At 44.8% G+C, this 13041-nt stretch overlaps 1 protein-coding gene across 7 annotated transcripts in view; it reads left to right on the top strand.

The window, feature by feature from the left end:
- The window catches only part of ZC3H13 (zinc finger CCCH-type containing 13), a 179051-nt gene that overhangs the window by 102854 nt on the left and 63156 nt on the right, over positions 1 to 13041 (top strand). For 4 of the 7 annotated variants that reach the window (XM_082247570.1, XM_082247569.1, XM_082247568.1 and 1 more), the window contains exons 14-16: positions 7278 to 7381; positions 8499 to 9521; positions 10135 to 10179. In XM_082247570.1, the coding sequence (XP_082103696.1) occupies positions 7278 to 7381; positions 8499 to 9521; positions 10135 to 10179 (1172 nt within the window). The remainder of the gene's footprint in view (positions 1 to 7277; positions 7382 to 8498; positions 9522 to 10134; positions 10180 to 13041) is intronic. The other 3 variants (XM_082247567.1, XM_082247566.1, XM_082247564.1) reach the window with 1 other exon arrangement.

The following is a 13041-nucleotide window of genomic DNA, read 5'->3' as shown; positions in this document are numbered from 1 at the left end:
GGTTCACATGTTTATGCAGGGAGTTCGCCATCTGGTTCCTCCGATGCGATCCCTGGTGCTTCCGTGGGATCTCAACTTCGTACTGTCGGTGCTTCAAAAGCCTCCTTTTGAAAATATTTGAGAACTTCCTCTGCTAATTTTGTCGCAGAATGTGGCTTTCTTGGTAGCTATTACTTCCGCGCGTCGGGTGTCAGAGTTGGCTGCGTTGTCGGTCGCCTTACCTGGTGATTCATAGGAACAAAGTGGTGTTGCGACCCTGTCAGGCGTTCCTTCCGAAGGTTGTCTCGGGGTTTCATTTGAATAAGGATATTGTGTTACTATCCCTATGTCGTAAACCGAAACATCCTAAGGAAATTGCCTTACATTCCTTGGATGTGATAAGGGCTATTCGGGTGTACCTGGCGGTGACTGAACTGATTCAGAAATCCAATTTTTTGTTCTTATGGATGCACCTCGTAAGGGACAGGCTGCGTCTGCTGCGACCATTTCCATGTGGATCAGGCAGACTGTGGTGCGGGCCTATTCCATTAAGGGTCAGGTTCCTTCTTTCCCTGTTAAGGCGCATTCTACTAGGGCGCTTAGTGCCTCCTGGGCCCTTCCGTCAGGCGTCAGTGGTTCAGGTGTGCAAGGTGGCTACGTAGTGGTCTGTACACACATTCACAAAGTTTTATAAGGTGGATGTACTTGCATCTTCAGATGCAGCGTTTGGCTGCAAAGTTTTGCAGGCTGCGATTGCAGAGGCTTCCGCTTCTTGAGGGTGTAATTTTTTCCATGTGGTGAGACTGGAGTCCTATAGCAAGAAGTGATGGTATACCCTCTGGGACTGCCCCAGGGGCGTAACCAAAAAGGTTTCTTCCTAGTCCTATTCCCAAAGAGAAAGCAGCATAAAGCCCAATGGTCTGAAGACATGGAGCTGTGCCTGTCAGTGAACGAATGAGAAAAGGATTTTACAGTAAGACAAAAATCCAGTTTTCCTAAAGCCTAAAACGGGTCACAGTTTCCTCCGTTCTGTTTCTTATAGTTTCTTCTTGATTTTGAAACGACTAAGGCTTACTTGGGTATAGGAAGGGAGTTATGTCTGACCTGACCTTACAGCTTTGTTTGCTCAGCCACCTGAAGGCAGCTTAAAATATAACTAAAGGCAAAACCTTTTTGTTATGGACAGAGTAGGGAAGGATTAGAACACTTGACAGATTTTTAATTTCGGTCTGTCTGCCCCAGTTAGGGAGATTCACCCTGTTTGTCCTGTTTACCATTCTTGTTGGAAGTAAAAGTAAAGAATATCCTTTTGAGTTGTGCCCAGAACACTGAAAGAAAATCTTCCAAGAGGAAACCTGATTCTGGTGACAACCAAGGATTCCTCTTCCTGTTTTGTAATGACATCTCTCCACTGGGACATAGATGTCAAAACTGATGGGTTATAGCACTGTATTTAACCAAAATGAAGAAAAAAAATTACCTGAAGGGTAACTCCACTTTTGTGGGAAAAAAATGGCCAAAAAAATAAAATATAGCCTATACAATTGTGACTCGTAATTGAATGTTAAAAATTACCTTTCCTTTTCAATCTGCAGCTCTTTAATTTTCTGTAAAATGCAATATGGCTACCTGAAGGTGGTCTGTACACAGAATGTGTACAGAACGCCCCCTAGAGACACAATTTCCTGCTTGTGTGATTGGCTCACCGATTTTCCCAGAAGTCTACACTAGGATACAAGACAGATTTCAGGAATCCCCTGCAACAAAAATGTAATTTCTCTTTCATTAATTGAAGGACACGGCTTCAGATCTTCATAACCATTGGGTTATACTGCCCCCTACAGGAGTAGGATACTAGGCAGAAAAAGTGTCTGGCTATGCCTATGGGCAGTCCCAGGGGGTATACTCCCTCGCTCTGCTATAGGCACAGTTTTTTTCTGCCTTGTCAGGAGTAAGGACCTAGCTCCTTGCTGGTATCTTTGGTCATGGCAATTTTTTCTTTTAAGATAGACATTTTTTTTTCTCCTGGATTTTTCCTGTAAAATCTGCAATCAACTGCCGGACTGGGCGACGGGCTGGATAATCTAGATCCAGTGGTCACCCCAGTCTGGCCAGCCAGTGAGCGCTCGCAGACCTCAGCTCCTCGCTAGGTTGGCCGCGACATAGCCCCACTGGACGGGGGCTGGCCTGCGAGTTAAACGCCTCGCGAGGTGGCATACGACTGGGTCTCGGCCTGAGTCGCAGTGATCCTCCTGGCCGACAGCCCCCAATTTTGATGCGTGGTTATGTCTGAAGTGGTGCCTGCATGGTTCCTGGTATGGTAAGTAGCTGTCCCTGGAGGGTTGTGGGATGGACGTGGGGCCCTCCTTGGGACGTTCAGACCTCCGGGTCCCCCTACTTACCGTCGGGCACCCCCCTTGTCATCTGTCCCCCATCCTACTCCCCCCTCCACATACGTTGCGGCTGTTAGGGTAGTCTGATTCACCTCCTGGGGTAGGGGCAGGGCGCTATGCTGGTGATGGCAGGGCGCTATGCTGGTGATGGCAGGGCGCTATGCTGGTGATGGCAGGGGCGCTATGCTGGTGATGGCAGGGGCGCTATGCTGGTGATGGCAGGGGCGCTATGCTGGTGATGGCAGGGGCGCTATGCTGGTGATGGCAGGGGCGCTATGCTGGTGATGGCAGGGGCGCTATGCTGGTGATGGCAGGGGGGCTGCGCTGCTGGCGATCGCATGATCGACTGTGCAGGGGGGTTGTACCTGGTGGGGGCTCCTGCCAGGGTCTCTGTCCTGCCTGGGTCTGTCATTGAGGCCTGGGTCCCTGTAAGCCTTGTGGTGCCGCCCGGGGTCGCCATTTTGTTGTAGCCTTTGTGTTTCTATAAATGGCGGCCGAGTTTGTGTAGTCCAGCGGCCATTTTGCGGTGGTTTGCTATTGAAAATTATATAGTTACATAGTAGGTGAGGTTGAATAAAGACAATAGTCCATCCAGTTCAACCTGTGTAGGTGTGTGTGGCTGTAATCATCTAACATAGCCCTTAATGTCCTGATCCTTGAGATGTAAATCTAAGAGTCTTTTGAAAGCCACCATACTACCCGCAGAAACCACCTCTTGTGGTAGAGAATTCCACAATCTTGTAGCCCTAACAGTAAAGAATCCTCCTCGTTGCCTGAGGTTAAAACGCTTCTCCTCTAATCGCATTGTATGTCCTCGAGTCCTCATGCAATTACTTTGGTCGGACCAGAGTTTTATAAAGTGGAAGGATTATAGTCTTATCTCTGGAATACATCTCTTTCTTTATGCATGCTAATATTCTGTTGGCTTTGGCAGCTGCCGCTTGACATTGCATGCTGTTGCCTAATGTATCATCAACCTAGACTCCCAGATCCTTCTCCATTTTTGATTCCCCCAAGGGTTCCCCTCCTAACGTGTATTGTGCTTTTATGTTTTTAGTCCCCAAGTGCAAAACCTTACACTTCTCCACGTTAAACCTCATTTGCCATGTCGTTGCCCACTCCGTAATTTTGTCCAGGTCATTCTGTAGGATATCTGCTTCATGCTGTGCAGTTATTGCCCTGGCCAATTTTGTGTCATCTGCAAAAACTGATAACGAACTACTGATCCCGTCCTCAATGCTGTTTATGAATAAATTGAACAAGGTTGGTCCCAGGACTGAGCCCTGGGGCACCCCGCTTACTACCTCAGACCAGTCTGAGTATGCGCTGTTTATTACCACCCTTTGGACCCGGCCTTTTAGCCAGTTCCGTATCCAAGAGCAAACCCTGCTGTCGATACCTGCAGACCTTATTTTATAAATTAAGCGCTTGTGGGGAACTGTATCAAACGCCTTAGCGAAATCCAAGTACACCACATCCACTGGTCTGCCCCTATCTAGCTCACAGCTCACCTCCTCATAGAATGCTAAGAGATTGGTTTGACAAGAACACCCATTTGTAAACCCGTGCTGATTACCGCTGATGATGTTGTCTTTAGCAAACTCTACGATATAGTCCCTTATCATCCCCTCCAAAAGTTTACATATTATTGATGTCAAACTGACAGGCCTATAATTTCCCGGGATATGCCTCTGGCCCTTTTTGAATATCGGAATCACGTTAGCCTTCCTCCAATCCCCTGGTACATCTCCTGTCCTAATACTGTCAGCAAAGATCAGGAACAGTGGTCTAGATATAACCTTACTGAGTTCCTTGAGTACTCTCGGATGTACGCCATCTACTTCTGTACGCCATCTACTTCTGTACGCCATCTACTTCTGAGCGCGGCCATGACAGTGGAGCCCTGTGATCAGCAATTTCGGCGGTGGTAGCCCCTCCTCATCCCCTGGTGCTGACTCCTGGATTCTTTCATTTCCTGATCGCCACACGTGGAGTGCAGATTATCCTGGTGGCTGCAGGTGCCTGTTTCTGCTGGGTGGTGAGTCTGGTGGGGGTTCTCTCCTGCTGAGGATCGCTTGGTGCTTGTGCCTGGCGACTGAGTTTTGCTGCCAGCTCGGTGGGGGTTGTGTTTTGCAGTGTTTTACACTTTGTGTGGTCCCCCATGTGGTTCATGGAGTCTTTGGAGCACATGTCCCCACCTGATCCCCTCTCTGACTGCAGTCCTTGAGTTCTTTGTGTCCCGGGTGGAGGTGGTCTTCAGGCAACCAACTAGCAAAAAGCGCTGCCCGCCTTTCCCGGCCTCATCTGTCTCATCAGATCCTGAATCTGATTCGGCCACCCTGCTGGATCTGCAACCACGCACCTGGAATCCTCGGATAGTGAGGATGATTCCCCAACATCTGCAATTTCACACAAAAAGGCGCTGGTTGAAGCACTGATTGTACCTGTGTGTGAGACCTTGAAGATGTAGGATGCAGCTGCGACGGAGACATAGGTTTCCGTTGGCACAAGCCATCCAGACTGGCAAAGGTGTTTCCTTTCCCTGCCTATTTGGACAGAATTGTCAAAGAGTGGGGACGACCAAAGCGTCCCTGTGGAGTCCCTAAGCGCTTTACTAGGCATTACCCCTATGAGGAGTCCATTTTTAAGAAGTGGACTGTTCCACCGGTGTTGGACCCTCCGTTTTTACAGATTGAACAAGGCAACCATGATTCCGGTTGAAGAGTCCCCGGCCTTTAAGGATCTGGCTGACAGGAACGCAGGAGGCTGTGGCCTGCAGTATATACACTGTGTGGCTAGTTCGGCACAGAGGCCGGTATTCACCATTGCCCTGGTGTCGCAAACTCTGACCCGAGTGGGCTAAGCTTTTACGCCGTGACTTAGAGGGAGAGCCGCTCCCCCCTGCCTGTGCTGAGCTGGCGGACAAGCTGGTCCAGGGGATGCAGGTTCTTTTGGATGCGGCTCCCCTAGTGGCTCGGCTCTGTTTTGGCAGTGGTCCTTCGCCGTGTCTTTTGGTTTAAATGCTGGTCTGTGGACCAGACTTCTAAAAAGGCTTTGACTGATCTTCCCTTTCAAGGAGATCGCATGTTTGGAGCTACCCTTGATGACATCATAAAAGGTCTCACAGGAGGGGAAGAGTACCTTTCTTCCGCAGGCTACTAAGGGCAAGGAACCTCGTTGTAGATGTAGGCCTTGCTTTTCGGCTAATACGTTTTTTCATCCCTCAGGGTCAACTGACAAGGGCTCGAAGCCTTTCAGGGCCTCCTCTGGGGGATCCACACAACCCTGGTCTGGCAAGCTGAGAGCGGGCTTCTCCAGACCCACGGACAAGGCTCCTTCAGCCTGAAGGTGTGCCCTCATCCGTATCGGGGGTGGGGGACATCTTTGTTGGTTTCCGGACCTGTGGAACGTCCCTGGTGCAAGACAAGTGGGTCCATGAAATCATTTGAAAGAGAGAAGTGAATTTTTGACTTGCCGTAAAATCCATTTCTCTGATGTTCATTGACGAACACAGCACCCACCCCTCTGTGGAGTTGTAATTCTTCGGACACTACTTGTAACTAAACTGAACGCCTATAGCAGAGAGAGGGAGTATACCCCCTGGGACTGCCCATGGTAGTAACCAGATATTTTTCAGCCTAGTTTCCTACTCCAGTAGGGGGCAGTATAACCCAACGGTTGTGAAGATCTGAAACAGTGTCCGTCAATGAACATCAGAGAAATTATAAAAATTTCATATGGGCACTGTGTTGCATAACCGCTCAATTGTCATTCAAAGTGTGACAGCACTGAAAGCTGAAAATTGGCCTGGTCAGGAAGGGGGGTATAAGTGCTGAGTAAGCAAGTGGTTAATACCGTCCACTCATAGAAAAGAGTGGACTTTGTCTGTGTTCGCTCCAAATAAACCGAGCGGACATGGACCTGTCATCCACCCACTCTGCTCGAATCAGCAGATGATCAGTGGACCAGATCCTTTGCTGGTTTCAATGGAGTCCACCCCCATGTAAATGGGGCCTTAGAGTAGGAGTAACTCCACTTTTGTTTAGAAAAAACATTCCCCTCTGGGTGATCTATGTACACTACAAAGATTTTAACAAACTTTGTTGCAGATTCCTACCTTTTGTTACTCTGAAGAAATCACTGTTTGTTTTGTGTGTCCATGTGGAAAGTGAATCTAATGGGAGCGCTTTCAAAAATGCTCAATCAGCTGCTGCACTTGCATGGCTCTGCGGAAAATTCATTTTTTTCACACAAATATAACTTTCTTTTGGTGGTATTTAATCACCACTTGGTTTTTATGTTTTGCTAAACAAATTAAAAAAAGACACAATTCGGAAAAACAAGTTTTTCCTATTTTGTCATAAAATTTTGCAACTTGGTAATTTTTCTCCTTTATTGGACGGCACTGGTAGGCACTCATGAGGCCAGTGTGTATCAGGCTTAAGACATTTCTCACTGGCATAAATCCATTTAAAACTTGTCAATTCAAACCAGATTGGTGATGCACAAAAGGTTGAAGTTACACAGCACAATCTTCAAGCAAGTTAATTTCCCAATACAGTCCTACTAATCCTGTGTAGAGGGGCCGTGTACTTATTCTGTCGGAAGTTACACATCATTCAGATTAGTGTAAACTAAGTGAACCTTCTGTTTACAGTGCATTTCCTGTGTTTACTGGATTAAACTTTTAGCTCACTGCATGCTTACATGTGACCTGTAATAATTCTATAATTTACACACTGAAAGAAAAATGAGCACTTTAATTATTTTACTTCCCGTGTAGGTCTTCCTTTTATTGCCCTTCCTATCAGTGCCATGTACATTTTCTCTGATTTTTTAACCCAATTTATAGAATACTATTTACATTTATTTATTCATTTCTTTTAAACCATTTTACTCTTGCAGAAAGCGGCATAGAAATGAAAGCAGCCCAAGTCCACGTCAGTCTCCAAAGCGCCGCAGAGAGCACTCTCCAGAGAGCGATACTTATAACAGTGGTGATGAGAAAAGTAAGAATTTATAGATATTAACAAAATTATTGAATGTGCTCTACAAAATAGAATTTTAAGTAATCTATCTTGTTAAATGTACCTGACTCAAGTTCTTCATTCGTAATTAGGTCTTTAAAGTCTGTTCCCTTATGCAAGCAGAATGTGTAGTAACTGGCACATATACTTTACAGAGAGGTCATTTCTATATTCAGGAGTTTTGGCGTGCTTTCAGAAAGCACACCAAACCTGCAGGATATAATAGAAGTCAATGGCTCAAAGGAGCTAACCTGCAGGAAAACCGCAGGTGCATTGCGCTATACCTGCAGATCCAGGTGAAAGCAGTCTAATGACCCTTTAGAAGTGCTAACATGTCCATTTCAAAAGTGCAGTGTAGTCAAGTGTATGTGATGTTTAATACACTGACCTTTTCCACTTTAGCTTCTGCTGGCATCGCTCTCCAGGCTTCTAGAAAGGTCCCAGGAAAAATGCTGGCGCTACAGAAGAAGCATCGGCTTATGCCGCTCCTACTTCCTTGGAGGCCTCCTGCTTCTTCTGCTGCCAGCGCTGACTTGATGCACTCTGATGCTCTGGGATGGTGGATTGGAAACCTGTTGATCTTGATCTGGGCTTGCTGACCTGCCATCCCAGAGCATGGGTATGTGTGCCTCTGATATGATGAGGGCCATAGGTTTGAGCACCCCTATGGTAAGGGCCGTCAGGGGCTACCTTGCAGCCGTGGCTTAGTTCACAAAATGTATTGTCCTATAAACAGGCTTTCATAGAGGACATCCTGCCTTTTGCTCCAAAATTGCCAGGTGTATCGGACACCTTTCAGCTTCCATTACCTTGTTTTTTGTGGACCTGTAGGCAATTCGGTTTGCTATGATGTTGCCCACCACACTTATATTTTTGGGGATGGCTCATGGTCTATAAATTCCAGTAATGTGTCCTATTCCATAAGATTAAAATAGTGGTTGGGGAAGGAAGAGGTGGATATCATTAGTGGGCTAACATTTGGCTGTTGGATCTTGAAATGCTATTTGACACTTGAAATGCTGGTTGTCTTGCAACCTTTTCTTGAAACTATAAAGGACTTGTAATTTAAAACATTGAGTGTAACTGTTTATGCTTTCAGATGAGAAACATAGGCTCCTAAGTCAGGTTGTCCGACCCCAAGAGTCTCGTGCTCTAAGCCCTGCACATGTATCAGAAGAAAGACCGGCTCGCTGGAAGGAAGATGAACGCAAGTCTGACAGAAAAGAAGGTTCCAGGCGCTACGAGGAGCCAGAAGTTAAAGAGCGAGTATCTGCTTCAGAAAAACAGAGAGAGCACTTAGTAGATGCTGAAATCTCAAAGACAAAAGACATTGATAACATAGTGCAGCATAAGCAGGAAGAAAGAGAGGTTTCTGAAAAACTGCATGATGACAAAACCAAAAAGAAAATGCTAAAGAAGACTGTAAAGAAGAAAAAAGATGAAGAAATTTTAGTTGAAAAAACTGTCACTGAATCTCCACAAGAAGAAGTGAAAGTATTTTCACCCAAGAAGGCTACTAAAAAGAAGAATCTGGAGAAGAAGCGAAAGAAAGGTGATTCTGATGTCTCTGATGAAGAACCCACTGTACAACTCAATAAGAAAAAGAAGGGCCCCAGGACACCACCAGCTATAGTGGCTCCAGTTCCTACAGCAGCAGCAGCACCTTTAAAAGAGGAACTTCCTGAGGTGTTGCCAGAAAAGATAATTCCTGAACCAATCCAAACCACATTCAGTGACTGGTCAGATGAGGATGTACCTGACAAAAGTGAACCTTTCATTCCAGATAAAAACACAGAAGAGCCAATTAAAAAGCCAATAAAACTCAAAGTGGAGAAAGAAGACACCAAACCTACAGCTGTGGATGAGCCACCAATTCGTAAGCTTTCTGAACAGAAACGTAGCAGTAGCATATCTAGTAACCAGAGTCGTACCTCAAGTCGTATCCGATCTCCGTCTATTGACTCGGTTCACCGCAGTGGAGATGATCCTGTTGCTAGAAGGAAAATGTTACACGGAGGCTCTAGAGACAGAGAACGAACTAAAAGTAATGAGCCCTCTGGTGAGCGCAAGTCTAGAATTGATCAGCTGAAAAGGGGAGAACCTAGTCGCAGCACTTCATCAGGTAGATTCCTTATTTCTTTCCTTAACTATTTTGTTTAGCTGAACAGTCTAACATATGTCAGTCAAGCACATCCGTTTAGCCTTGTATATTTCAGGTAATCTTTTGAGCTTCAATTTATAAAGATAATGAAAGCAAATTTTCACACAAAACGGAACACAGGAGTTGGCTAGTCACTTAATTCAGAACTGTAATTTTGGTCAATTGATGTTTCTAGCTAAATTGCCCTCTGGATTCCAATGCTTTTTTAGGATTCAAACTTCCTGCTGGAGTTCTAAATCTACCTTTTCTCTGCCACTGAGGCTGTGCTGTTTAAGTCCCTAATTATACAAGATGCTTGTGCGCGATTTCTTCCACTTATTCCTGACTGACATACTAGATCTTGGTGTACTGACCCTTTAAAATCTAAAACCTGTATGAAATGTGTGTATTTTAAGGAAACATGAGCTTCGAAGTGGTTTTGTGCATACCTTGTTCTCTTATACAGAGTTAACGGATTGTGTTTTTCCAGTAGATGTATTGGAACTTTATGGTTCTTCCTATAAAATGCTTATGATCATTTTCCTAATGTGAAATATTGAATTGTAAAGCTCTAACTTGTGCATTCCACATACAGGACATGCGATCGGGTTGCAGCCACACATCTCAACATGGCATTCAGGTGTGTAGTACCTCACTAGGCCACTAGGGAGAGCATTCCACATGGCGAATAAACTCCACGTGGGCCTTGTAGTAGAAAATACAAATCTAATACTTTGTTTATTATACCTTAATGTCTATATATGTGACTAAAATAAGAATGCTAAAATATGTTCAAGCAAAACCATTTAATATGGATGCCTTAATTGTTAAATTTGTGTTTCAAAGAAATGACCAGACTTCGTGGCAGAAAACCTGTGCAAATATTAAGAATAACGTACTTGAAAACTAATAGGTGCATTTTAATTACCACTAACCTGTGTTTTGGCCTTGGTCAGAAAAGGGAAAATAGTTTGGTCAGTGGCAGTGCATTTTTACAGTTTTAAAAAGCTATCTAAAGGTGCAGTTTTTGTTGTATTACAGCAGCGCTTTATGATAAAAATAAAGCAGTGAGGATTTACACTCTAATTTGGCCATGGTTAGACTGTTAATCCAAAAATCTAGAAATTTCTTTCTCATTCATTAAGGGACACGGGGAGACTTTAACCTTCTGGTTATACTGCCACGTGCAGGAGGTTTGGACCCTGTTAAACCAAATTAACTGTAGGCCATCCCAGGATATCCCCTCCTACAAACTTCATGCCTCAGTGTATTGCTAGTCTCCTAGGGGAATGGGCATCTTTTCTTCAGCTGTGCGGTGTTAAAGATTAACCTAAAGTCTTAATCGTACAGTACAGAACATAGGCTGAATAGTCATAGACCCTGCATTATAGACTGGTACATTCGGGGGATTGGACTCTGTAAAGCTTTTGAGGGCACATCTGCTGGGTGCGCGCCCTTCCAGAACTCTACCCCACCCTGTGAGCCCTCAGTTTGCTAGTGTTCTAAGGTGTTGGACCTCCTTTTGCTTTAAGGAGAAATCACTTCGATTAAGTAACTTAATTGTTTAATCTTCAGATTTCTCAATCCACTCTTCACTGTCTTCTAAATCAGCAGTAGAAGCTGTGCTTCCGGATTGGTTCAACCTCAGTAAAAACTTTTGGGGCCATACCCAAACCCTATGCTGTAAGGATGACCTTTAATGGTGCTTTGCGTACTGGGTCCAGCGTGGGGCTTTCCCTGGCACTTTGTGCAATGCTTTTAGCTAGCTGCAGGGTGCTATACAGGTCCAGGGCCACGGTCCATCCCTGAAGACCCCTCCAAGGGTGTGCCCAACATAATGAGCGAAACCTCGAACCCTATACAGGGACCAGTGATGAGGACAGGTAAAAACAGGGTCACCCTGTTGTATCACTGACCATTACTATAAACTGGGATTGTTTTTGGAATGTATTCACTTTACTGTGTAACACTTCAAACTTACTGCTTAGTCTCAGTTGGATAACCAGGTGTTGGATCACACTACAGGTCGCACACTTACTGCCACGCCCTTTTCTAGGTACTCAGGTGCTTCTTCTTCCCTTTTGCCATGAGGATTTTTCTACATACTGCTGTTGACACCCTCTTGGACACATTTAACCGCATTTCTGCACCCTACTCTGGTAAAACCCCATAGCAGTGGTGGAAACCAGGTGAAATGGGGCCACAGAAATTCCTCTCTAGGGCTACGGAACACCAGGCTCCTTTTCCTGCTCAGTCGCAGCCTGATATGCTTGGCCTAGAGGAGACAAAGGAAGGAAGTGCCAGAGGTGGTAGAAGAGGCCGCTGACAATTTCTCACCTTCATGGTCCTGTGCATCTGATATTAATGCTTTGTGCAATGTGCTTGCCAATATGGATATACTCACTTCTGCTTTACTCAAAAGCCTTTGCATTGTTGCACTTGAATCCCCCTGTCTCACCATTAGCCTTTGTGTACAAAGAGACCTGCTAAATCAAACTAGACATTTACTGTTCTTGGATGAATAGAATTGCCAATTTATGATGATGAAGTCAATCCAGAAAAGTTTTTCAATCTTCCAAAAATCATTGCCCAGGTCTATCCAGTGGAAAAAAGTTCACTATTGAATGGTCTGTTCTTGTCTATTCAGCCGTCTCCATCTTAAACATCTCACTGTACCAATTGAAGATAGTCCTTCAGTTGTCCTTTATTCAAGACCACAGTAAAATTAGTCTGTATATGCAGTAAAGCATGCTTGTTATACTCACTGTGGAACCTAAGGGGTTAATCCTCTGCATTGTGTAAAAAGACTGTTTGATTTGATCTTTTCTAATCCTCCCCTCCTTCCACAGTCCCCAATCCATCTTCTGATAGTTGAAACCAGGAAAAGGGGGACCTGTTTACCAGGAAAAGGGGGACCTGTTTTCCAGATTGTATTGACCGTCAAATTTATAGAGAAGTCAATACAAGTGTGTGGAAGGCCAGTATAAACGATAAATGGCCGGACCAGTTATCCACCGTGTCCTCTGTGTTAAAACTACGGTTCACAAGCACCTCCTCTGCAAATCCTTGTTGCACTCACAGCCGGGAAACAAACGAGCGGGCAAACAACCACACCTCAGAGATGTAAAAACACCAACATGGTGTAGTAGTTCTAAAACAGTTTAATTAGATAAAAACTATGTACACTAACATGCAATTAAATTGTGTCAATCGATGAACAATAATGGCCGAGGCATGTAGTGTGCTTGCATCATGTCGTTCCCGTGTGTGTTTTGTGCATTATTATGGTTTAGGCAGAGTGAAAAATGGACACTAGCTTTCATTTTGGTCAGATAGCATCTCCATCCAATGCTTTTTTTTTTACTTTACAGATATTAGCAATTACATTTGATATATTTAATACTGATTTATATTAAAGTGTTTTACGAGTTAGTGAAAAGCATACTATATCCTGCCACCATAATGTTTAGCAATAGGAAAACATGGGGGAATATGCCGTGAA

Source organism: Pelophylax lessonae, assembly GCF_965119305.1.
Source record: "Pelophylax lessonae genome assembly, chromosome: 2".
Lineage (NCBI taxonomy): Eukaryota > Metazoa > Chordata > Amphibia > Anura > Ranidae > Pelophylax > Pelophylax lessonae.
Note: the sequence above shows the minus strand (reverse complement) of the source record. Positions and strands in the feature narration are given on the sequence as shown.